General features: G+C 47.1%; 1 protein-coding gene across 3 annotated transcripts in view; it reads left to right on the top strand.

Annotated features, from left to right (window-relative positions):
• phf20b (PHD finger protein 20, b) overlaps nucleotides 1-19,605 on the top strand; it is a 97,430-nt gene extending 77,825 nt beyond the window's left edge. For all 3 annotated transcript variants that reach the window (XM_060836501.1, XM_060836502.1, XM_060836503.1), the window contains 6 exons: nucleotides 1,158-1,342; nucleotides 2,545-2,644; nucleotides 4,062-4,257; nucleotides 6,417-6,837; nucleotides 9,853-10,042; nucleotides 13,394-19,605. In XM_060836501.1, the coding sequence (XP_060692484.1) occupies nucleotides 1,158-1,342; nucleotides 2,545-2,644; nucleotides 4,062-4,257; nucleotides 6,417-6,837; nucleotides 9,853-10,042; nucleotides 13,394-13,536 (1,235 nt within the window). In that variant the 3' untranslated portion in view covers nucleotides 13,537-19,605. The remainder of the gene's footprint in view (nucleotides 1-1,157; nucleotides 1,343-2,544; nucleotides 2,645-4,061; nucleotides 4,258-6,416; nucleotides 6,838-9,852; nucleotides 10,043-13,393) is intronic.
• The last annotated feature ends 7,008 nt before the right edge of the window (nucleotides 19,606-26,613 follow it).

Below are 26,613 nucleotides of genomic sequence, written 5' to 3'. Positions count from 1 at the left end.
GATAGAGTCCCAGAGATATACAGCTCTGTCCAACTCGTCCATGCCAACCAGTTATCCTTACTTCATCTAGCCCCATTTGCCAGCATTTGGTCCATCTCCCTCCAAGCCCTCCCTATTCATCTACCCATCCAAATGCCTTTTAAATGTTGTAACTGTGCCAGCCTCCACCACTTGCTTTGGCAGCTCATTCCATACTTGATGGTGGAAAGGAGAGCATGGGATTGTTGCCAGTGCATTGGGAATTATTCAACAAAACGTGACGGTTCCTTGCAAAAGCGAGTGACCTCTGGCAGTCCCGCTGTTCAGTCACCAATGGCGCACATATACATGAAAGCAGTGGAGAAACATGAGCCACAAATCCTGCCACCTGGTGGCCAAATGTCAGCATAGTGGCTCAGTCGTCAGCATTGCTGCCTCACAGCGCCAGGGACCTGGGTTCGATTCCTGCCATTGGTCACTGTCTGTGTGGAGTTTGCACATTCTCCTTGTGTCTGCGTGGGTTTCCTCCCACAGTCTAAAGATGTGCAGGTCAGGTGAATTGGCCATGTTAAATTGCCCATAGTGTTAGGTGCATTAGTCAGGGGTAAATATTGGATAGGGGAATGGGTCTGGGTGGAGGCTGAAGCAGGGCCTGTTTCCGTAATGTCGGGAATCTAATCAAAATGATTGGTTTTCCAGAAGGTTCTGAAAGAGGAGTGAGAGGTGAAGGAGCATAGGGTTTTTGTGAGGCAGGAGGAGTTCCAGAGAGTGGAAGCCAATGGGGAAGGGTTGTGAGGAAGAGAAATTCCAGAGACTGGGAGCAGGGAAGGCAGGGAGACTGGATGTAAGAGCCAGAGATAAGAGAAAGCAAGAGTGCAGAGGAAGTTGTGCAGGTGAAGAAGTTGTGTTTACCCAGTTATCTCCTGTATGGGTGCACTAAGGAATTTGAGTCCTGTAACACTACAAAGAGCAAAGTGTTTTTTTTAGAGCTTGTACAGATCCAAAAGGGTCTCTTTTTCTCGATTCCCGCTGATGTGCCGGTGCTCTGCTTCCCTGGTTTTGCAAGCCACTTGCAGCCTGCTCTCCCATTGTGCGTTTCTCACTGTTGTGAACGAACCGGGTGCTTCCCTGGTACTTGTTATCATGAGCACGTGTGACGGCCGTCCTCCATGTGTCAGACATTTCAGATGACGACCCAACGAGTGACTCTTCGACGGACAGCCTGCTGTGGAGCGAAGACGACTACAGTCAGGACGTGGATGTGACCACGAATCCCGATGAGACTGGCGATGGCGACGGCAGCCAGTTAGAAATTGTACGCTGCGTCTGTGAGGTGGAGGAAGAGAACGAGTTCATGATTCAGGTATCGGTAAAATACTTGCTGTTGTGTCGCCATAGTCTTACTAGACCGTAGGCGGTGCGCCCTCATTCGAGAGAAGTGACTGGTGGTGACTTAACCTGAGGGTCAGGCAAAGGGAGAAGTTGAGAAGGAGAGTTACAGAGTCATAGAGATGTACAGCACGGAAACAGACCCTTCAGTCCAACCCGTCCATGCCGACCAGATATCCCAACCCAATCTAGTCCCACCTGCCAGCACCCGGCCCATATCCCTCCAAACCCTTCCTATTCATATACCCATCCAGATGCCTTTTAAATGCTGTAATTGTACCAGCCTCCACCACATCCTCTGGCAGCTCATTCCATACACGTACCACCCTCTGTGTGAAAAAGTTGCCCCTTAGGTCTCTTTTATATCTTTCCCCTCTCACCCTAAACTGATGCCCTCTAGTTCTGGGCTCCCCCACTCCAGGGAAGAGATGGTAACCTCAAACCGGTGATGTGAATTGAACCCACGCTGTTGGCATCACACTGCTCTGTAAACCAACGATCCAGCTAACTGAACTAAACCGATTCCTGGGTATAGTACTGGAAGACAAGTGAACCCAAATGATTCCAATAAAAATTACAACTATAATCTTTCAAGGCAACAGAGGACACCAATTTTAACAATTTGCTTAAAGAAAATGCAGCTGAATGAGAACTTTTTCTTTGCCAGAGTAAGTTGTTTCAATTTGGAATCCACAGCCGGAAAGAGCATAAACAATAGGAACAGGAGTAGGCCATTCAGCCCCTCGATTGAATCCTGGCTGATCCGGCATACCCCACGGCCACTTTCCTGCCTTTTCCCTGACCCTTCATTCCCCAACTGATCGAGAACCGACCGATCTCAGAAGGGCAGTGGAAGCCATTAATACGAACAGAAAATGGTGCTAAAGGGAAATGTTCGAGTAGTCCATGGAGAAAATCTGTCAGGCTTTTGGGGAAAAGAGCTGGGAGGAGGGACAGATTGGATAACTCTCCCAAAGACCAGCACATCTCTGATGGGCTGAATGGATGACATTGATATATAATATTCAGTGCACCCCAAAAGAACCAAACAGGATCGGCTTCTGTTACATTGAGCGATGTCAAATCCCTGTGTTAATGCTCTATCCCGTTGGGGTACCAGAGCATGTGTCCCTGAGTTCCTCGCAGACTCACTGATCTTACTCTCCTGTTTGGCAGTGTGAGGATTGTTTGTGCTGGCAACACGGAGTCTGCATGGGCCTACTGGAGGACAGCGTGCCCGAAACCTATACTTGTTATATCTGCAGGGACCCACCAGGTGAGTACTGGCCAGCTCGGAATGTAAAAAGCAGCATGCCTTACATATCATGTTGTTCAGGACAGTGCCTATAGTTTACTGGGGATGGGAGTAGAGTGTGATAATCTTACTGCATTCTCATAATCCAGAGGCTCACGGTGGTCATCTGAAGACATTTTGTTCAGTCCCCACTGTGATGCTCACATCCTGTGAATGACATTTTTAAAAAGACATGTCAATGATAATGGTTGTGTTCAGCTGTTGTGGAGGCGTGGTTAAGGATTAAGAGATTTCCTGTCCAAGTAGTGTCATAGGATCTGACATGTTCACTAGAATAGAGTTTATACTTACTCATGGGCCATGGACATCTCCTGCCCATCACGAATTGCCCCTTGAGAAGGTGGTGGGGAGCTGCTGTCTTGAATTGCTGCAGTCCACCTGCTGTAGGTAAACCCATAATGCCATTCGTGCGGGAATTCCAGCATTTCTACCCAGCAACACTAAAAGAGTGTAAAATGTATTTCCAAGTCAGGATAGTGAGTGACCTCGAGGGTAATTTACAGATTGTGATGTTCCCGTGTGTCTGCTGCCCTTGTCCTTCTAGATGGTGGTGTCATGGATTTTGTAAGGTATGGTGTAAAGAGCCTTGGTGAATTTCCATGTTGTATCTTGCAGATGGTACACACACTGCTACTGAGTGTTTTTGGTGGAAGGTATGTAAATTTTTTGGATGTGGTGCCAATCGAGGGTTGTCCTGGATGGTATAAAGCTGTTTGCGTGTTATTGACCTGCACCCATCTGGACAAGTGGGGAGTATTCCATCACACTCCTAACTTGTACCTTGTAGTCAGTGGATAGGCTTTGGAGAGTCACTTACTTGCTGCAGTATTCCTACCTCCTGTAACCACTATTTATATGGCTAGTCCAGTTCAGTTTCTGGTCAGTGATAACCCTCAGGATGTTGATTGTGCAGGATTCAGCAGAGATAATATCTTTGAATATCAAGAGCAGATTAGGTTCTGTCGTCTTGGGGATAGTCACTGTTTGGCATTTGTGTGGCATAAATGTTACTGGGTACTTGTCCATCCAAACCTGAAAATTATCCAAGTCTTGTTGCATTTGGACACGGACTGACTCAGTGTCTGAGGAATTGCAAACGATGCTGAACATTTTGCAGTCGTTGATGAACATCTGACCTTCTGGTGGTGGGAAGGTCATCGATGAAGATGGTTAGTCCCAGGACGATATCCTGAGGAACTGTAGAAAGGTACCCACTGAGCCACAAGTGATGGTTTGACTTGATAGTGACATTCATGGAAACTCTGCACTCATTTCTCTGCTGCTTGAATGAGGGTGGGAAATGTTTAACTCGTAGCCTTTTCAGCAGCTTTTTGTTTTTGATCGGTCCCAGTTGATTGACGTGTTATTTCTTCTGTAGATCAGCGTTTGAGCTCCAGGTACTGGTACGACAAGGAGTGGCTAAGCAGTGGCCATATGCATGGCCTGACCTTTGTAAAAGAGAATTATTCCCACCAGAACAGTGGGAAGATCATTTCGACACACCAGCTACTGGGGGATGTCCACAAGGTGATCGAGGTGTTGCACGGCCTGCAGCTGAAGATATACATCCTGCAGTAAGTCAGAGCGCTGGTAGTTTTTAACATTTTAGTGAGAAGGTCACCATGTTAATGGGTCACACCAGCCAGCGATAGGCCAGGTGGTCATTGTCCCAGGTATTATCTGCTGTGCTTCTCCTGACATCACCAAGGCAGGAAAAGTGCCGGATCGGAATTACGTGTCACTTCATTGACTGAGGGTTGGTTTGGGGAGGGGGGAATCTTCTCATCTTCCAGCTTCATGCTGCAGAGTAACTTTGGGGCAGATTGGAAACGTGACGGCTGTTCTGACTGAGTGCAACCAAGATGTTGGAGACTGTGGGAGGAGAACGGACTCCATTTTACAGCTTCTGTAAACTGTGCTGGTTTTATTATCAGGCGATGTTTGGTGATATCTTTGTGTTGTCAGAGCTCCCGAAACCATTTGATGAATCGGTGATGCGTCAGTGCTCCTTTTTTGTCGACGATTTCTGATTATTCTATCTCCACAAAACGTAACAGAATCAAAACCTCTCACTCTGGAAACAAGTTACTAAAAGCTGAGAACATGTGAAGATGGCTTAGAGATGTATAAATGGAAATTTTATCAAGGGTCTGCTCCTGTGACCTTTGAGTCATAGAGTGTGAAAGTGTGATTAGTAGGTGATTTCTCCCACAGGTTTACCCCTGATTGGGTTAAATATTATTCCATGAATGAATACTGGATGAAACTTCTGGTTGAGGGCAGCTAGGGATGGGCAGTATATGGTCTAGCCAGTGATGGCCATGCCCCCTGAGTGAATAAAACAACACCTCATGGAGGCAACATTGCATACAATTCTGGTCACCCCGCTATAGGAAGGATGTTGCTAACTGGAAAGCTAGACCACTAATTAACTACAAAAAGAATGATATTTTGTAGCATGTTACCAAGGCTGAAAGGTTTGAGTTATAAGGAGAGGCTGGATAAGCTGTGACATTTTTCCCTGGAGTATTGGAGGCTGAGGGGTGACCTTATGGAGATTTGTAAAATCATGAGTGACCTAAATACGGTGATCAGTCAAGATCGGTTCCCCCAGGGGAAGGGCAGCCCAAAACTAGAGGGCTTAACTTCAGGTGAGAGGAGAAAGATTTAAAAGGGACCTAGGGATAACCTTTTTTTACACAGAAGGTGGTGTGTAAGCAACACGCTGCCTGAGGAAATGGTAGAGGTTGGTACAATTACAACAGTTAAAAGATATTTGAACAGTTACATGGCTAGGAAAGGTTTTGAGCGATATGAGCCAAACACATGAGAATGGGACTAGTTCAGTGTAGGAAACCTGGTCAGCGTGGACTGGTTGGGCCAAAGGGCCTGTTTCTGTACTGTGTGACTCTATAACAAGAGAACACCCATCTCTTTCCCCCGTGAAAACTCATGAACAGGCATTGCCAGTGACTGTTTGTTGTGGTTTCTGCAAAGTGAGAGTTTGCCAGTGTGCTAGGCACAGAGCACCAACTGAACCCACTGACACATGCACACTCGCACTCTTGCGCGTGCACATACACACTCTCACACGTGCACTCTCCTATATCCAACTGGATACAAACTAGCTGCCATAGTAAAGCAAGGAGAGTACTTGGGGCGATGGTGGCTGAGCAGTAATGTCACTGTATTGGTCATGATTGGACCCGGGGAATGCTTTAGGTCACTGGTTCGCACCAGCTGGTGGAATTTAAATTCAGTTAACAGAACCAGGAATATAAAATCTGGACAAAGAAAAACCCCACGTAACCATTCTCAAATGTTGTAGAAATTGGTCTTGTTCAGGAATGTCTCTCTGAAAAGGACATTTGCTGCCCTTACCTGGTTTGGCCTGTGTGTGAGGTCAGGAGGTACTGCTGAGGTTATAGATGTGGGTGTGTGAACAGTGGATCCAGGGGCCCAGAGATTCCCTGTTTCGCTCTGTTGAGCTGCCTCCCCCTTCCCACCTCTTGTGGGCCCACCCACTGTAATGTGGTGCCCTCTGTGTTGATAGCCAGGGGGTGGGTTGCTGTGCTGACCGGGAGAGGAGAGTGACCTGGTACTGGGTGAGGCAGAGCGATTTCCTGTGGTGATTGGGAACCCTCACCCCCCCAACATCGTGAGCCTGCTTAAGTACCTACTTTCTGGGCTGATGGTCTGTGTTCTGTTGTGTCCCTCTCATCCGACACCCTAGGAATAAAGACCAACCGGACCTGAAGTTGTGGTGCAAACCCTGGAGAATCTCCTCAACGGCCTTTGAGAAGCTGAGGGAGAGGCAGAGTGCGCCCAGCGAGGACAGCAATAGCGCGGTCAGCGCCAGTGCCAGCACACCGTGCCGGGCACAGAACGGCACAGCCGAGCGGCAGAGCAGGCTCCCCATGATCGAGGAGTCCTACATCACCAACGAGCACTGTTACCAGAAGCCTCGGGCCTACTACCCAGCAGCAGAGCAAAGGCTGGTGGTGGAGACCCGCAACTCCGCGCTGGATGAAGGGATCGGGAGGATGAGGGAGAACGGAGACGAGACTCTGGCCGAGAGATTCGGGCGGAATCTCGACGATGACTCGGGCAGATCCGACATTGAGGTTTGCCGAGAGGAAACCAGTTCCTGCAAGGTCAGTCGTTTCACTTCTAACTGTCTGTATCCGGGGGTGGGAGGGGTGATATTTCACAAGAGGAGCTTTCTGCGCCAGCTGTTAGTGATCTGGAGGGATATAAAAATGGTCAGACTTTAGTGAAAAGGTCACCATGTTAGTGCGTCACACCAGCCAGCGATAGGCCAGGTGGTCATTGTCCCAGGTTTTATCTGCTGTGCTTCTCCTGATATCACCAAGGCAGGAAAAGTGCCGGATCGGAATTACGTGTCACCTCATTGACTGAGGGTTGGTTTGGGGAGGGGGGAATCTTCTCATCTTCCAGCTTCATGCTGCAGAGTAACTTTGGGGCAGATTGGAAACATGATGGCCGTTCTGACTGAGTGCAGCCAAGATGTTGGAGACTGTGGGAGGAGAACGGACTCCATTTTACAGCTTCTGTAAACTGTGCTGGTTTTATGATCAGGCGATGTTTGGTGATATCTTTGTGTTGTCAGAGCTCCCGAAACCATTTGATGAATCGGTGATGCGTCAGTGCTCCTTTTTTGTCAACAATTTCTGATTATTCTGTCTCCATAAAAAGTAACAGAATCAAAACCTCTCACTCTGGAAGCAAGTTACTAAAAGCTGACAACGTGTGAAGATGGCTTAGAGATGTATACAGGGCAAACTCGATTATCTGAACCACACGAGCGGGGAGTATTTTTTTCAGATAATCCAACGTTCTGATAACACAGTTTACCCAAGCATCAGGACCTTGAGATCTTGTTCAGATAATCTGAAATTTGGTTAATCGAGATTGTTCTGTAAATGGAAATTTTATCAAGGGTCTGCTCCTGTGACTTTTGAGTCATAGAATGTGAAAGTGATTAGGAGGTGAATTCTCCCACAGGTTTACTCCTGATGGCCTCAATATTATTCCATGAATGAATACTGGATGAAAGTTCTTGTCGAGGGCAGCTAGGCACGGGCAATAAATGGTCTAGCCAGTGATGGTCATGTCCTCTGTGAGTGAGTGGGTTTAAAAAATAAAATTCATATGAAATGGTTTGTTTGCAGAGAGATGAGATGTCCTTCATTCAGAATATCCCAAAAGGCAGGGCAAATGCATACGGCAATTGTGAAAGTATAGAGGGTACTTTGTGAGGCGAAAATGGGGGACACTATGGACACCTGAGGGTGAGCTTAAGTGGCACAAATGATGTCCTGAAGGGTTAGGTACAGGGACGATGGGGGTGTTGTCTGAAGGGTTAGGTGCAGGGCCGATGGGGGTGATGTCTGAAGGGTTAGGTACAGGGACGATGGGGGTGTTGTCTGAAGGGTTAGGTGCAGGGCCGATGGGGGTGATGTCCTGAAGGGTTAGGTGCAGGGCCGATGGGGGTGATATCTGAAGGGTTAGGTGCAGGGCCGATGGGGGTGATGTCTGAAGGGTTAGGTGCAGGGATGATGGGGGTGATGTCTGAAGGGTTAGGTGCAGGGACGATGGGGGTGGTGTCTGAAGGGTTAGGTGCAGGGACGATGGGGGTGGTGTCTGAAGGGTTAGGTGCAGGGCCGATGGGGGTGATATCTGAAGGGTTATGTGCAGGGCTGATGGGGATGGTGTCTGAAGGGTTAGGTGCAGGGATGATGGGGGTGATGTCTGAAGGGTTAGGTGCAGGGCTGATGGGGGTGATGTCCTGAAGGGTTAGGTGCAGGGCCGATGGGGGCGTTGTCTGAAGGGTTAGGTGCAGGGACGATGGGGATGGTGTCTGAAGGGTTAGGTGCAGGGCTGATGGGGGTGATGTCCTGAAGGGTTAGGTGCAGGGCTGATGGGGGTGATGTCCTGAAGGGTTAGGTGCAGGGCTGATGGGGGTGATGTCCTGAAGGGTTAGGTGCAGGGCTGATGGGGGTGATGTCCTGAAGGGTTAGGTGCAGGGACAATGGGGGTGATGTCTGAAGGGTTAGGTGCAGGGCCGATGGGGATGGTGTCTGAAGGGTTAGGTACAGGGACGGTGGGGGTGATGTCTGAAGGGTTAGGTGCAGGGCCGATGGGGGTGATGTCTAAAGGGTTAGGTGCAGGGCCGATGGGGATGGTGTCTGAAGGGTTAGGTACAGGGTTGATGGACGCCAAGATATTTTTGTTTCATGCAGTGAATGAAAACAAGAGGCCACGCACTTAAAGCAGAGATGAAGAGAAATGTTTTTGCGTCAAAGGGTGTATCTATCTTTGGAACTCTCCTCCGAAGGCAATGGTAGAACAGTAATCATTGTAAAGCAGAGTTGGATACGTGTTTTGAAGAGCACGGGGTGACAGGTTCAAAAGCAATATGGAGCAGTCAGGTCAGCTGTGACCTGGATTGGTGAGGCAGGCTCAGTTGGTTTGAATGGCCTGCTTTCTCTCTCTGTCGGAGGAGGCTTTTATGTGGAACATGGACACCGATGTAGGCATGTTGGGCTGAATGGCCTGCCTTTATCCTGTACATTTCTACCTTGGCATGTAAGGTAGCATACTGGAGTGTCCCATGTGACCTGAGCTCAGCTTCATGGAGTCAGGGGGTCAGGAGGTGGAGGAATGATGTCTCTCTCTCTCTCTCTCTCTCATCTGTAACTGCCTCTCCCACCTCCCTCAAATGATCAAAGGGTTGATCATGGTTCCCCACCCTCAGGGAGCAGCTCTCAGTGTCACGGGGTCCACAGCTGTGAAGTGCGTGAGATTTGATGGTTTGGGGAGGTGTCAGTCACCTTTTCAATATGCGTTTTTTGTTGTCGGCATGAAGGAATTGTAGCCTGATCCTGTCCCCAAGAGCCCACGGAACGGTAGGTTTTCGGGTTGGTGCCTGGACCGCTACTGTGGGAACTCTTTCTGGGTGGGGTGGGGTGGGGTGGGGTATCCACCATGTGTATTGGGCCCACCGTTGGGGAAGGGTTTGGGAAGCTCTGCGCTTTATTCTGGCAGGGACTGCTCCCCCACACCCCCCTCCCCGCCCAACTCCTGCTTAGAGTCTACAGATCTCCCGTCGGGAACGTTTTAACCGTGTGCCCTCTGCCTCCCCTCAGGTCCGTGGCAGCAGCGGTGACAGCTCCCCTGAGACAGAGCGGGAGAAAGAAAGCTCCGAGCTGAAGGAAAGTGGGAATGAAGGGCCCGGTGACCCCCAGCTGCAGTGGCAGGTCAACCTACTGACCCACATCGAGTCGTTGCAGGATGAGGTCTGTCATCGGATGGACTTCATCGAGAGAGAGCTGGACGGTAAATGGCTGGAATTGTCTGTCCTTGTGTTTTTGGGTTTGGGGCTTGGGCTCTTTGACATCGTATCCAACAACAAGGCTGTACTGAAGACTAACATGACACATTTATGATACCCATTGGTACAAGGGCTCGACTACACTGAGTTAAAGTTTGTCAGTGGGTTGGAAGACGTGAGGGAGGAACTCACTGATGTAATGTGTGGTAATGACCTGGTGTGGAAGAAAATTTGACCAGGTTTAACAAAATGGCTTCCACAAACACTTTGTGTCAAATCTGGTCAAATTTCCTTCCACACTTGGCCTTGCTGCTGGTGGATGCAGAGAGAGTGATGAATGAGTTCAGAAGGAAATAGTGAGGCTTTTCGAGGGATTTGAACTTATAGGACCGTGGGGAGAGAGGGCCGGTAGAGACTACTGAGAGAGCTGACATGGACTGAGAGAGCTGGGAGGTGTGCTAAGTAGTGAAGACTCTGAAACAAACATGGTGGGAGAGGAAATATGGTGACATATGGTGGAAATATGGTGACAGCATTCCCAAAAACTTCCACTGCAATTGTAAAACGTTGAAATTTTTGGTGAGAAGACAAGGTGATAAAAGTGATTTTAAAAAGAAAAACGTAAAAGATGCTTGGCCATAAGATATAGGAGCAGATTTAGGCTAATCAGCCCATCGAGTCTGCTCCACCATTCGACCATGGCTGATACCCCATTCTCTTCCTTTCTCCCCACAATCCTTGATGCCCTTATTAATCAAGAATCTATCTGTCTTAAAGACACTAAATGACTTTGGTGTCCACAGCCCTCTGCGGCAATGAGTTCCACCGGGTCACAGATGTCCTCCGGCTGAAGAAATTCTCCTCATCTCAGTTCCAAAGGGCCATCCCTTCGCTCTGAGGCTGTGCGTTTGGCTCCTATTGAGCTGATATGTCGAAGCAGAGAGAAAGCGGCAGGAAGGTACTGTGCACCTTTGTGGGTTATAGTCTGAATGTTGCATCCAGCTGTGGTCTAAATGCAACGTGAATCTTAAGTGTCTGAGACAACAGCAAACTCAATCCCCCACCCACACTCCACCCCGACCTGTCTGCAGCCTGTGACATGGTGATCACGTGATCTTCACATGGTCTCATAGATCCTGAAGGGTCTTGACAGAGCAGCAACTGTGAAGGTGTTTCCCTGTGGTTGGTGAATGTAGAATGTATAGGCACAGTCTCAGGATAAGCACTTGATCCTTTAGGACTGAGTTGAGGAGAAATCACTTCGCTGAGGATTGTCTACCCCCCCAGGGCTGTGGGCTGTGCCATCATTGCACATTGGTAAGGTTAGGGTAGACAGATGTTAGCATCTCGGAATCAAGGCTTTCGTGAATTGGGCAGAAAACTGAAGCAGAAGATTAGCCATGGTGATGTTGAGTGATGGCGCAGGTTTGATGGGCTGAACGGTCTACTTGTGCTCCTATTCCTGCCGCTGGGCTAAGGAAGAATGTTGGGCTGAATTGACATGGGTGGGTCATATACACTGGCATCGAACAGATGGGCTGAATGTCTTGTTTCTGTACTGCAAATACCCTGTGGTACGTTTACTGGTGACCCAGCCTGTCTTTGTTTTTTAAGGTCTCTTAAATCTTTCTGCGGCTGATAATATTGAGAATATTTTGAGTGTTTTGAGCTGTGATTTCACCCACAGTGACAGTGGGTACAGATTATTAATCTGTAAGAACTTTTGCCTAGTGTTGAAGTTACTCCCACAGTCCCACTGGGTATCCAAAGTGGATGATGTAGCATGGTAAGTGTTTGATTAGATTCCCTAAAGTGTAGAAACAGGCCCTTTGGCCCAATCAGTCCACACTGACCCTCCGAAGAGTAACCCACACTGACCCATTTCCCTCTGACTAATTGACTAATGCACCTAACACTATGGACAGTTTAGCATGGCCAATTCACCTAACCTGCACATCTTTGAACTGTGGGAGGAAACCGGAGCACCCAGAGGAAACGCACAGAGACATGGGGCGAATGTGCAAACTCCACACAGATAGTCGCCTGACGGTGGAATTGAACCTGGGTTCCCGGCGCTGTGAGGCAGCAGTGATGAAGGGCTCTGGCCCGAAACATCGAATTTCCTGCTCCTTGGATGCTGCCTAACCTGCTGTGCTTTAACCAGCAACACATTTTCAGTGCTAACCACTGTGCCACCCATGGGGGACACTGCTGGGAGATGCTTTTGGAGATGTCTCTGTGGGGAGCATGCATGGAGCAGTAGGAGGAAATCGGGCACACTGCTTTGTTACAAGTAATTGCTCAGCATGGTAGCTCAGTGATTAGCACTGCTACCTACAGCACTAGGGATCCGGGTTCAATTCCAGCCTTGGGCAACTGTCTGTGTGAAATTTATACATTCTCCCCGTGTCTGCGTGAGTTTCCTCCGGGTGCTCCGGTTTCCTCCCACTGTCCAAAGATGTGCAGGTTAGGGTGGATTGGCCATGCTAAACTGTCCCGGAGCATCCAGGGGTGCGCAGGCTAGGTGGATGAGCCACAGTAAATATGGGGTTACAGGAGTAGGGTAGGGAAGTGGATCTGGGTGAGATGTGCTGCTGGAAAAGGTCAGGCAACTTCCAAGGTGCCCTTCATCAGGAATGGGAGCAGCAGAATGGGGCTCGTGCCTGAAATGTTGATTCTCCAGCTCCTTGAATACTGCCCTCTCTAGTTGGGTCAACGTGGAAATAGAATTCAGTGAGGGGTGGGGTCACTCAATGCACCAAAGTCCTAGTTTGTGTGTAACAGAGACAACCGCGTTGTGCCCGAACTCTGAGCAGAACCCAGTATGAATGCTCTTCACCCGGGTTGGGGGGAGGTGGGGGGGGGGGGGGGGGGGGGGGGGGGGGGGGCGGGTGGGAATTCTGTGATTTCATGTTGGGTTCTGCTCTGAGTCTCGGGCACAACACAGTTGTCTCTGTTACAGACAAACCAAGACTTTGGTGCGTTGAGTGACCCACCCCTCACTGAATTCCGTTTCCACGTTGACCCAACTAGAGAGGGCGGCAGCCGAGGACCTGGAGAATCAACATTTCAGGCACGAGCCCCATTGTCCTGCTCCCATTCCTGATAAAGGGCACCTTGGATGCTGCCTGATCTTTTCCAACTCTCGACTCTGATCTCCAGCGCCTGCAGTCCTCGCTTTCTGTAACTGGAGAGGTCAAAGTATTCGACACAGAAGCAAAACCATACGGGTTCAGGGTAAAGGGGTGATGCTGTTCAGAGGGTCCGTGCGGCCTCACTGGGCCAAGTGGGCTCTATCTTGTGCCGTAGCGATGCTTTGCTAATGCTGTTTTCTCCCTGTTCTCTCTGGCTGCTAGTTCTCGAGAGTTGGCTGGACTATTCTGGTGAGCTGGAGCCTCCTGACCCACTGACCCGACTGCCTCAGCTCAAACACCGAATGAAGCAGCTCCTCACTGACCTAGGCAAAGTGCAGCAGATAGCTTCCTGCTGCCCCGTGTGAGAGACACCAGGCACCCCCAGAGGACCATTTGACCACCAGGACATTGAGGCAGGGTCAGAGGTCGGTCAGCTTCAACAGCAGGAACGTTGCCAAAGGATTACCGGGCTGTCATGTGACTGGCCTTCACTCGGTACCGCGAGGTGAATCTTGACTCCGGTTTCTGTTTGTATTTCTTGTTCGGGGTTCTGGCCATGCTCTGGTTGTTCTGACAGGGGAAGGGGGCTGGCCACAAGCCTACGTTCCAGTGAACCCGAGTCCATCATCTGTCTGCCCGTCTCCTGCTTGCTTTAACTCTTTTGGAACACTGTCAAGAGGTCGACTCACCATCCGGACGTTTTAGAGAAGAAAAGGCTTTTTTTTAAAGAAAACCGAGAAGTTGCAAAGAATTATTGGTGTATTTAAAATTTCCATGTTGTTTTGTTTTTTGGTTGAAGGATAGATCTTTCCTTGTGTTTTTTCAGGAAGAGCTCCTGGCCTGCTCCTGAGCTCTAACAGAGTGGGTTTCCTGAGCGAACTCTGGAGAGCTAATGCAGAGACCAGCTGGGACAGATTGTTTTATGTCAATTCTTCAGAGTTGTTCATGCAATCTCGAATTGTTAACTTAATCCACCCAGGGTTGTAAAGTTTTGATCTCACCCCTTTCAAAAGCACCTGATAGTTTATTATTCCCCAGTTACATCAGCTCCGTCGTTGTAGGGGGAGGTAGAAAGGCTGACTGTTTCAGCTCCATGTTAATGCTGTGTAAACAAATGGGTTTTCAATGAACCAATGCATCTTCCATCGTGTGTGTCAGAGGGAGGGAGGGAGTCACGGCCCAAGCTCGATGTTTTGCTGATGATTCATTCTTCTCAACTTCTTTTGAATATTCTCCCCAAACCAGGCTGTGTCCACTCCCACGGGGGACAATGTGAAGCTACCCAAGTAGTGACTCCATTATAGCAGTTAGCGGAAAGTATATACACGAATGTACAGTCAGGGCGGTGGGGAGGAACAGGAGGAGACCATTTAGCCTCCCCTCGAGCCTGTTCCACACCACTGTGTCTAGCCTGTTCCTTAACACCATATCCCCACTGTCTAGTCTGTTCCTCCCTTGCCTAACAAAAACTTGTCGACGGTTGAGTTAAATATTGCAGATGCTGGCAATCCGAAATAAAAACCAGCATTGCTGGGAGCACTCTGCAGATCAGACCACACCATTTCAGAGAGAGCAACAGTGCGGACATTTCAAGGAAGTGACCTTTCAGCTGAACTGAAACTACTAGCAGTCAGGTGATGTTCCATTTTAATTTTGGTCTATAAAGAGAAGAGACAATAGATTTTCCCCCTAAAGGGATACATGTCACTCCGTCTTTCTGCTGTGCAGGTGATGGCTGAACAATACATATCCACATTTTCAGTTCTTTGCAGATTCCTAAGAGATTAATTTGAGTGCTGAGGTCCTGAGATATGGAACTGGCTTTAACTGCCAGTGGCTAAGAAAGGATTGCCAACTCAGGGGCATAACATGGTTTGCAAGAAAGGACATTGAGCTGGGAGTAAATCACTGGCCCACTCTCTTCCCATTCTCTGATAAACTCAACAGAACTCCCTTCCTGATCTAACTGTCTCTTTCTCTCCTATCTTGGTCCTTTTTAGAGACCCTTTCCCAATTTTTGATTACCTCCAAGTTGAGTATTTACCCTCCAGAGTGAGCATTTTGAATAAGTTACTCTGTTTGCACACAGCAGGTTCATAATCTTTTTACTTTGGCATCTCTTTTCTAAAAAAAAAGGGGGTTAGTTTACATGTTTAGTTTTCCACTTAAATCCTTCTGAATTTGCCCTTCAAAATGGATTCCTTATCCATGTTATGATGAACTTCTTACCTATGGTTAATGTATACACTTGAATTGTGGCCCATGACCAGTTAGACATGTTCCTAGGGACCCATGAGAAGATGCTTCATCCATATGTGGCACGATAGCTCAGTGGTTAGCTCTGCTGCCTTGCACAACCAGGGACCTGGGTTCAATTCCCACCTTTCTGGAATTTGCATGTTTTCCAGGTGTCTGCGTAGGTTTCTTCCGGGTGCACCGATTTCCTCCCACACTCCAATGATATGCAGGTTAGATGGATTGGCCATGCTAAATTATCCATTGTGGCTAGAGATGTGCAGGTAGGTGGATGAGCCATGGTAAATGTGGGGTTACAGGAATAGGGTAGGGAAATGGATCTGGGTGGGATGCTCTTGAGGGGGTTGGGTATGGACTCAGTGGCTTGCTTCCACACTGTAGGGATGAGTCATGGGCACAACATGGTTGTCTCTGTTACGGACAAACCGAGACTCTGATGCATTGAGGGGGTCATAACCCCCCCCCCCCCTTCACTGAATTCCATTTCCACTTTGACCCAACTGGAGAGGTCAGAGGTCAAATGCCAGAAGTATCCAACGCAGCTGCTGGAGATCTGAAACAAAAATCGTGAGGAGGTCAGACAGCACTTGGAGATAGAAGATTGGAACTAAACGTTTCAAGTCGTGAAACTCCTGTATTGAAACTCTGGCCTATCAGGGTAACATGGCTTCCCTCCATGGAAGCGGCCTGACATCTTGTGTCTTTCCAGTGCTTAATTTCAGAGACAAACTTAATTTGTGCAGAAAGTTCAGCCGACAGAGAAGTGGAGTGAACGAATACTACTTGCACTGAAGTTGTTTTTGTTTTGGGGGGGAGGCTTTGCCTGGTCCTGCCTGCTCCCTTTCAAGCCGTGCCAGTCCTGATTCTGAGAGAAGCCTACCAGGCTTCTCCAGTTGATGGTGATGAAACCAGAGCACTTGTGCCGGGGCTGTGTTGTTGCTACACCTATGGTGGAAGCCAGTAGTGTGGTATGGGGGTGGAGCTGTGCGTTGGCTGTACAGTAAACTTGTTGAATCTGCAAACTCATTTACGCCTGCTCCGAGCCTACAACACTATCACGTTGATTGCATTCCGTCTGGCAAATTATTCTGATTCGAACAGAAGACATTTTGTGTTGCTAATCCTGTACCATGGCTGCAGTAGCAGTGCAAGCTCTGAGATCTTGGAAGGGGTGAAATTGACACGGGTCAGGTAACTAGGTGAGAGCTTAACGCTATCTTTATTTACAGACGTTAGTAGGTGACTGGGTCAGTTGCCCTCCCCAATTGCTTTGGTTCGGAATTTTAGAAGCACGTATTACACAACAGCGTTGGCCCTGCGTGCAGTAGTTACCACAGTATAAGTCAGTATCAGAAACAGTACACTGTGACCTACATAATGGGTGTTCAGACTGGCTTCCTCCAGGAGACTCAGCCTCTGAAAGTAACACATGGCACCTGGTCGTGGGGTGGAGTTACGTCATGAACAGCAATGGATATTATTTATTCCCCAAAAACATTAGATTTTTTTTCACAGCCAAGTGAAACTACGCTTGTAGGAATTAAGGTTGTGGCTAGTATTTGAAGTATTGATAATCCAGTTCCTTCCCATTTTGCTCCGGTGTGGTGGTGTTGGAGCTCTGAGTGGGGGTGGGGCTGGTTGGGCAGTTGGTCATTTTCACCTTTGACCTGTTCAGAGGTCAGCAACCCTTTGGAAGCCAGCACGCTGTCAGAATATGAGGTTTTCTTCGGGAAGTTGTGTAAAATGGCAAACTGTGATAATGGATCAGGAGAGAGGTTTACTCTGTTACCTGCAGCTACTTTGTGTTGCACTATTTATTGAAGTTTTCTGGTAAAGTTGGAGTGTAGGTGGAGGCTGTACAATTCCACTGGGCACGTGCTTTCTTTCTGGATGAGTCAGGGTCCAGAGAGCATACTGCATGAGCCCCATGGACTGCTGGCTTGAAGTGTCTTATTCTCGTTTGGTAGTCTGTCCCATGCCCGAAACACAAAAAGTTTCGATATAAAGTCTTCTCTGCTGTAAACCCAAATCCAAACAGATCGCTGTCTTGATCTTTCAATAAAATTGCCTCCCCTGCGTTTTTTTTATATAAATTAGTGCAGGACTTGATCAGTATCAAACCCTGTCCCAAAAATGCTCCTGACTCAAACCTCTGCCTCATGATGTGATTTAGCAGCTGCCCGATTCCTGTCAGGATTGAATGAATATATCAAAGTGAAATGGCAAGACTGTAGTGTCAGGCTGCTGGATGGAGTTGACTTCACTACTTGGGAAGACTTTCTGATCCCGTTGAGATGGAGTGTTTCTCAGTTGAGACCTTAGCTTGAGGCTTGATGGTTGGTGTGGGGCTGGAAGGCTAAGACAGCACAGCACTTAAGGCCTTTTAAAAAGGAGCCGAGCTTTCCCTGAGGTTTTCCACATCCAGAATCGGGCATGAGAGGGCGACCAATTCCACACCCTGCGTAGTTTTTTTTTAGAAAAGCAAAGATTTAATGGCACTTTCACTCTGTCAGCCAACAGCCATTGCTGCCTTCCAGCTCAGTCGGCTAGACGGCTGGTCTGCCATGTAGAGGGATACCCACGGCGTGGGTTCAAATCCTGCACCAGCTGAGGTTACCCTGAAGGACTCTCCTCCTCAGCCTCTCTCCTCGCCTGAGGGGAGATGACCGTCTGGTTCTCTCTCTCTCTCTCTCTCTCTCTCTCTCTGTTTCTCTCTCTGTTTCTCTCTCTCTCTCTCTACCAGCCCAGTGGTCCTCTGAGACAATGACAATGGCAATTAGAGTCTGTGACCCTTAACCCACACTTGAGGAAGCCGTGCCCAACTGGCAGGGATTCTGATTGTGTGGTGTTGGCAACCCCCTGCCGTTGGGGTGCGGGTACTCAATACACCCAGGACAGAATGCACCAGACTTACTGGATGCTTGCCAAACCATCTGAGGCGTTTTATCTCTTGAATCAAGCAATTTTTGGGAAAAAAAACCAGAAATTTTGAATTGTGTTTATAGGACCCTGCAGTATTTAACACTGAACTGACAGGTACCCTGTGTAATGATGGAGAGTTGAAATTTGTGAACTAGTTTTCCTGTGTTACTGGACTGTGGAACTATTACCAACTTCAATATGGCACAAAGCAACTCCTGCCCACTCAGCACTGTTTTCTCGTCATGTCTTGTTCCTGCCTGTGTTTATATTTTAAAACTACTAGTCAAACTGTCTGTCTTACACCCTAAAGTGGTGTTGTGTGTGGGTTTAATGAGACCAGCAGAACAAAAGGGTCTCCTCTTCAGCCACAAGGCTGTCACCCAGTCAACAATTGGCAGTGTAGAGTTAGGATCAGGCAGTGGGAGTGGGAGAGGGTGAAAATATACAACTCCAGTGGCCATAGACAGAAAGCATGTAAAGCCAGTTAGTTGTCCACCATGTCACGCTCGGAAAGCCACTGTTTTGGGTTGTAGAATAAGCTCAAAGGGGAGTGATTTCCTTGCCCCCTGTTCCTGTTAGGGTGGGAGTTGCCACTTTACGTTTAGAGATAGCCCTGTCGTACCGTGTCATTGAGCTCTCTCCAAGGAGAGGTGACCTGAACACTGTTTTTACAAACTGACTGTGTGGGACGGGGGTAAATGAGGCCAAGCCGAGAGACTGCAGCACGAGGAGCCAACCCTCTGTCTACCCATCTCCTCCCCGCCCCCCCCCCCCCCCCCCAAAAACTCCAGCCATTAACCATCTCAGCACCTTGCAGCAATGCAGGTTCAATCCCCATGGTTCCGTTTCACCACCCCCTCACCTTTCCCCTTGTGCAAGGTGCATTGATCACCTTTTACACAGCATGCTATTCCCCCCCCCCACCCCCCGGCCTTTAGAAACTGTTTGAATTGTATTTTGTGCTCGTTTCGTTGCTGGAACTATTCGGTTTGAAGAGCTTGTTGAGACTGAAAAGACAAGTTGTTCAATTTTGAAAACCCACAACTGAGGACAAGAAATTAAAGCACATTGTATCATGGGCACAGAATGGGTTATGTTTACATGGACTATGCACTAAACAAGGGGGTGGCTGAATTTGAATGTGCTGTTGTATGTAGCGCATTATCTTTGTAGTCAATGATGTTTATCAGCAGTTGCAAGTTCTTCTTTCTTAGTGTTTGAATAATAAAAGAGAATATGTTTTGTTTTGTTCTTAATGCAAGTCATTTTTGTCTTGAGCTTTCACCTTGACAGCACTTTCATTTCCGGGATTTTATTTTGCATTTGATTTAAGATTGTACTGTTTGATTTTCGGCATTGGATTAGTTGCTTTCAGGAATCCAACATGGGGGTGGAGGAGGCTATTTGGCAGCTATTGGTTAAAGAGCAACTGTATCCCAAGAATCTAGCATGCAAGATACACCCTTCAGAAGGTGATGAAGGCTTGGCGGATGGAAGGGACGCAAACATTTTGCTGCAATTTAATCCGCTCTAATTAATCCAAAGTTTGTTCTGAAAGCATTGCAAGTTTGCATGGTTTATGACCTTTGAATCAATTATAAGCACACATTTCAGAAAGCGGAATGAAGACAGGCACTATAAGTGGTGAAATATTAGAGGCGTTCAGAAGCTGTGTTCATGTATAACTGTCATTGAAAGGGATAGGGGAGTAAAAAATGAAGTCTGCAGATGCTGGAGATCACAGCTGCAAATGTGTTGCTGGTCAAAGCACAGCAGGCCAGGCAGCATCTCAGGAATAGAGAATTCGACGTTTCGAGCATAAGCCCTTCATCAGGATGAAGGGCCTTCCTGATGAAGGGCTTATGCTCGAAACGTCAAATTCTCTATTCCTGAGATGCTGCCTGGCCTGCTGTGCTTTGACCAGCAACACATTTGCAGATTGAAAGGGATAGGGCTGGTTGATGGAGCACATGGGAATCCTTGACTTTGGAAGTAGAGAAACTTAATCAATTTACAACAAACATTTGTAAGTTGCTGGTTATGTCTCACCTGGAGATTCTGGATAGTGTCTTTTCAGAGTATATCATGTCTTGAGAGGGACTGCAAAGGAGATTTACCAAATGCACAACGCTGGATAGCAGAACTGGCAGTATCCCCTGTTCTTTGCTTGGTAGAACCATCACACTGGACTTGAAGCATCCACAGATACTGCAAGACCTGAGATGGTGGGACTGACATATGACAAGTATCGATTATTATAATATTCACTGGAGTTCAGAAGGATGAGAGGGGGTCTCTTCGGACCACGTTGTCATGGGACTAGACAGCACAGAGGAGCTATGAAGAACCGAGGAAAACCACCTATACATCGTATTCAAAACACATGGGTACGTAAGAACACAGTATGTCGATTTCTGAGGAACAAATGCAAACAAGCAGACAAAACGCGCCAGAAACCCTAGCCACTCTCCCCTATGTCAGACGTTTTGGAAATGACTACCAGGCTACTCAGGCCTCTTGGCATCCTGGTAGCCCACAAACCCACCAACACACTAAAACAGCAGCTAATGAACTTAAAGACCCTATACAGACGACAAGCAAAACTAATGTCATCAGTAAAATACCGTGCAAGGACTGTAACAAACACTACATTGGACAAACAGGCAGAAAACTAGCCACCAGGATACATGAACACCGACTAGCCACAAACAGACATGACTCATTCTCACTAGTATCCTCACATACAGATAATGAAGGACACCACTTTGACTGGGACAACACATCCACCCTAGGACAAGCCATACAGAGACACATAGAATAATTCCCAGAAGCATGGCATTCCAACTGGAACTCTATCAACAAACACATTGATTTATACCCCATCTACCACCCTCTGAGAAAAAGAACAGGAAATGACCTCACCAACCCAAGGAAACTTAAACACATACATTGAAAGTGGGACATAACTACTTCACCAGAGGCTCACTGATGATGTTAGCTAGTATGGTGACGAAACATCTGAAAACAAATCTTCCAGCTCAGCGAGCAAACTTACATCCAGGACTAGACACGGTAGATGCAGGAAGGTGTTCCCAATGGAGGAGGAGTCCAGAACAAACGATCACAACCTAAAGATTTGGGGTTAACCATTTTGGACCGAGATAAGAACTTTCATCACCCAGACAGTGGTGAGCCCATGGAATTCTCTCCCAAGGACTAAATCATTGTATGATTTCAAAGAGAAGTAGGATAAAGCATTAAAGGCTAAAAGGATACAGGGTAAAAGTAGGAATATTGCAATGGATGATCATCATGAATTGTGATGCAGTCTTCAAGAGTTGAATGGCCTATTTGTCTATTCTGTGTTTCTATGACCAGTTGAGTTTCTCCAGTATTCTGAATGTTTATTCTGGCCTTGTACATGTTGGTTTGTTGGCTAACCAATCACTTAAACCACTGAAACACCACTGGTACCAAATATCCAAGCTTTGAAGAGTTGGCTCCTTTAACTTCTCTTACTAAATGCCCAAAAAGTGAAGGATGCAGCAACTTGTTTCTTAGTTACAGGTTAAACTGTCAGCCAGAGAGCAGTGCTATCATCTGGTATACTTGGTGGTTTTCTGTTTTTTCCAGTCTCTCTCATAAGTAGGGCACAGGTGGCTGGTTTTGCTTCACAAGTTATTCACTAACCCTGAGAGAAACTGACCTGAAGCAGGATGTTACAGTTTTAGATTCAAGGTGAGAATTGCTAAGAATTCTTTCATTACGTCAATTGGGAGATAATACTCGGCTGATCATGTGTCCTATGTGGCACAGAGGTGGGTAACACTTACATTTGGTGTTTGAAACTCTGCTACATGCTAGGAGGAGCTTGTTATAGTGTGCGCTGTCCTTACCATCATAGAAACATTGGGATCTTTGTGAATTTTAGGCCAGTGTGCTCAGGATACAGATCCAAACCTCACCACTGCAATTCCAATTCAATTAAATATAAAAATCTGGAATCCAATGCTACTATGGTACTGTGAAACATATAATTGATTGTCATAAAAACCCATCTAGTTCATTAATGTCCTTGAGGGAAGGAAACTGCCATCCTTACCTGATGTGGCCTACATGTACCTGTAGACCCACAGCAGTGTGGTTGCCCTCTGAAACAATCTAGCAAGTTACTCAGTTCTAGACCTGGCCAACAAGTGCTGGCCCAGTCTTGACAACATCAGAATTTTAAACAATAATGGAATGGTTACACCACAAAGGAGGCCATTTGTCTGCCTGGGGCTGGAGTTTTGCACAAGCAATTCCCTTTGTCCTCCTCCTCTGCTTTTTTTTAATCTTCTGCATCCTTGCAAATGTTTTCTCTTCAAGTAATTGTCCAATTCACGTTTGAAGCCTATTATCAAAGATACTTCCACCACATACACTCAGGTAGTGTTCTCCACGTCCTAGCCGCTCGCTGTGTATAGAAATGACTTTGCTCGAGCCCCTGTTGCGAAAGCGACTTCCCCCTTTGGCTCGCAACTCCTTGGGGATAAACTGCTCATTGACCAAAGGCATCATGATTTGAAGATTTCTGTTGAATAATCCCAACCCCTCCAATCCACCAATGCAACCAACAGTTAATCCAGTTCTTCAAGGTCATCTTGACGTCCTCTGGTAAATTGCACTGAGTGGAGTTAGAAATATGTTAAGTGGACCCGTGATTATCCGAGGCTGGCCAGGCCAAGTGATCAGAGCTGTATCCAAGAACTGTCCCCACTGTCAACCTCAAATAATGGGTAATTATTGCTTTTTGCAGCTGGGGCAAAGGGACACAAGACTAATACTTAGATGACTAAAGAGTGAAAAATGTTGGGGCTTTCAAGCTCAGGAAGAAGAATTAAAATTAATGCTGATGTATGAGGTTAAATTCGGAGTGCAACTTCTGCAGCAACACTGTATTGAATCAAATTCCATAAATTCACATTAAGCAGCGATGCTCAATATTTAGGGAGGCTCCAACTAACAAGAGGGCATGCTGGGACAGCTCCAGCAGCTGTGGAGAGGCCTCTCCACCATACACGGAGAACATCTAGCCCAGTAATTCTCGACTTCACGTTTCTGCCTTCTCCCCATAACCCTCAATCCCCTTCTGATTTGGAGTAGCCAGAATTGTTGAACCGAGAGCCCCACTGTGAGATACCCCTGAACAGCTGTAAAAGCAAAATATTGTGGTTGCTGGATGTCTGAAAATTTTGTTTTAAGAAGTGCTGGAGAAACTCAGCAGGTCTGGCAGCATCAGTAAAGAGAGAAAAACAGAAATTATGTTGACGTTTTGTATTGTGGTTCTGAATCAGTCATATTGGATTCACCATTAACCATTTCTCTCTCCTCAGACGCTGCCAGACCTGCTGAGTGTCTCTGGCAATTTTTGGTTGCGTTCTTGCCCCCGTGTCATGAGACTGAGATTGGTTTCCAGCAACTTCAAACGCCTTTAGTTGTGCCAGATCTGACTTATCAATAGTTGAGTTTCCCCCTCCCCAAGGAGAAAGTGAGGTCTGCAGATGCTGGAGATCAGAACTGAAAATGTGTTGCTGGAAAAGCGCAGCAGGTCAGGCAGCATCCAAGGAACAGGAAATTCGACGTTTCGGGCATTATATTCCTGATGAAGGGCTTATGCCCGAAACGTCGAATTTCCTGTTCCTCGGATGCTGCCTCTCCCCCTCCCCAACTCCACCTCCCATCAGTTCAATGAATTGGGGATATGAAACAGGAATAGAAAATAATGCTAGCAAAACTCAGCAGGTCTGGTCACATCTGTGGAGGGCAAAAACAAGAGTTAATGTTTTTGATCCAATATGACGACTTCAAAACAAACCAAAAATCAAAATGTCAACTTCATTTCTCTTGGATTTTCTCTCTCCACAGGTGCTGCCAGACCTGCTGAGTTTTGCCAGTGATTCCTGTTTTGTTCCCTTTTATTCCCTAATGGCTTTAATCTTTTTTTTAAACAACTTATGGTTCTTCAATCAGTCGAATGCTCACAGTTCTGTGACTCACGTCTCTCCTGTGAAGAACAGTGATGTGTCTGAGGGATATTTGTGGTGTGGTATTTGCTTTGGAGGGTGGTGCCTGATTTCACACCTCCCCACCCTCCCCAGACCATAGAGACCCACTTGTAGAAACCTGGTCTCACCTTGATCCGAAATTAGATTTACTCCATCAAGAGGTCAGCTCATTATGACTTAGCTAGAAACAGAAAGAACTGCAGATGCTGGAATCCAAGGTAGACAGGCAGAAGGCTGGAAGAACACAGCTAGCCAGGCAGCACCAGGAGGTGGGGAAGTGTATGCTTTTGTAGCCAGCCCTGAAGAAGGGTTACACCTGAAATGTTGATCCCTCCACCTCCTGATGCTGCCTGGCTTGCTGTGTTCCTCCAGCCTCCAGCTCGTCAACTTTATGACTTGGCAACACACTTTGCAAAGCTGTTACAAATTCAATCTTCTAGCAGAATCGCCACACTCTTGCCTTTTCATGGTTTTTCACAGGACTTGAAGGTTAGGAAAGAGTTAGAGACCTGATGCCAATAACTCACCACTAACAGCTGGTGTTCAAACAACACAGGCCCAAGCTGTTCAGTTTCATCTTTGCTCGGTACTGTGTTTGCCTCCTTCCAAGACTGTGATTTGGATGTTGCACTGTAGTAACGGAGTCTGAAAGCCAACCACAGCTCCAACCAGAGAGTGGTGAGAAGACAAGCCTGCAGAAGGGCCACATGATCAGAAGAACTTGCATTTGTATTGCGCCGTTTCCCTCCGGAATGTCTTAAAGCACTTCAAGCTCAAACCCTTCAGGCTAATCTGTGGGGTGGTAGGATTGTCCTGTGAGGAGACTCGACATGGTAGATATGGAAAGGTGGTTTCCCCTGGTAGGAGAGTCTAGGACCAGAGGGCATCAACTTTGAACAAGGGGGTCATATATTTAAGTCAGAGATGATTTTTTTCTGAGAATAATGCATTTGTAGAATTCTTTACTGTCAGGAGCTGTTGAAGGAAAGTTGTTAATTATAACTGAGATGGACGTATTGTTGGTCAGTAAGGGAATCAAGGGTTACTGGGCAGAGGCAGGAAAGTGGAGTTGTGGATGATCAGATCAGCCATGATAATCTCATTGAATGGTGGAGTAAACTTGGGACAAATGGCCTCCTATCCCCCACTTTATGGATAGCAGGCCTGTGTTCTCTGAGACTTAGTAAAATAGGAGGCTAACCCACTGAGACATACAAAATTGATACAGAATTTGACAGGATAGACGCAGAAATAATGTTTCTCCTGGCCATGAGTATCTAGAAGCAGGAGACACAGTCAAGAATAACACAGGCCATTTGGAACTGAGATAAGAAAGTGGTGAATCTTCAGAATTCTCCACCACGGTAGGTATGGAAGCTCAAATCATCGATTATGTTCAAGGTAAGGGTCAAGGGTTTTTAGATATTACAGATGTAGATAGCATGGTGTTGACGGAGATGGTTGTATAGTGGTGTATGCTCAAAGCAGCCAAAATGGTCTATTCTTGTCACTATCAAAACCAGCAATCACTGGGAAAACCTAACAGGTCTGTCAGCATCTGTGGAGAGGAAGCAGACTTAACTTTTCTGAAGTGTCACTGGACCCCAAAACGTTAACTCTGCTTTGTCTCCCCATGGACATTGCCAAACTAGCTGCGTTTCCTGGCAATTTCTGTTTTTGCTTCTGATTTCCAGCATCTGCAGTTTTGTTTTGGGGTGGGAGGAATCTATTCATATCTCTCTTTCCCATGATTCTCAACTCTGTTCTCTGGTTGCATATGATACTTGCTGTCAAGGCTTTCCCTTGTTGCTGGTGAGAGATGTGGAGTGGTTGCAGATCTATGTCCAGAGGTGAGATGGGAGAAAACCAGCAGATGAGGTGGACTCTAGGGAATGGCTAGAAAATAGGAACAAGAGAGAGTTAATTCCTGAAAGAATGGTACTGCTGAATACCTGGGATCATAGTGAATAGGTTGATGCTTCTGCACGATCAATTTGCATTTTCATGGCGCCTTTCACAGCCTCAGTCTATCCCGAATCACTTTGTGGCTAATACGGTACTTTTGCAATGTATTCCCTGTTATAGGAAATAAGGCCAGCATTTAAAACAGTAAGATTCCACAAACACCAATCTCCAAAATGGCCAGCTGATTGATTTTAAGTGAAACGTGTTGAGGGACAAATGTTGGCGAGGACACACACGCACACACACACACAC

Source organism: Hemiscyllium ocellatum, chromosome 15 (genome assembly GCF_020745735.1).
Source record: "Hemiscyllium ocellatum isolate sHemOce1 chromosome 15, sHemOce1.pat.X.cur, whole genome shotgun sequence".
Classification (NCBI taxonomy): Eukaryota; Metazoa; Chordata; class Chondrichthyes; order Orectolobiformes; family Hemiscylliidae; genus Hemiscyllium; species Hemiscyllium ocellatum.
Note: the sequence above shows the minus strand (reverse complement) of the source record. Positions and strands in the feature narration are given on the sequence as shown.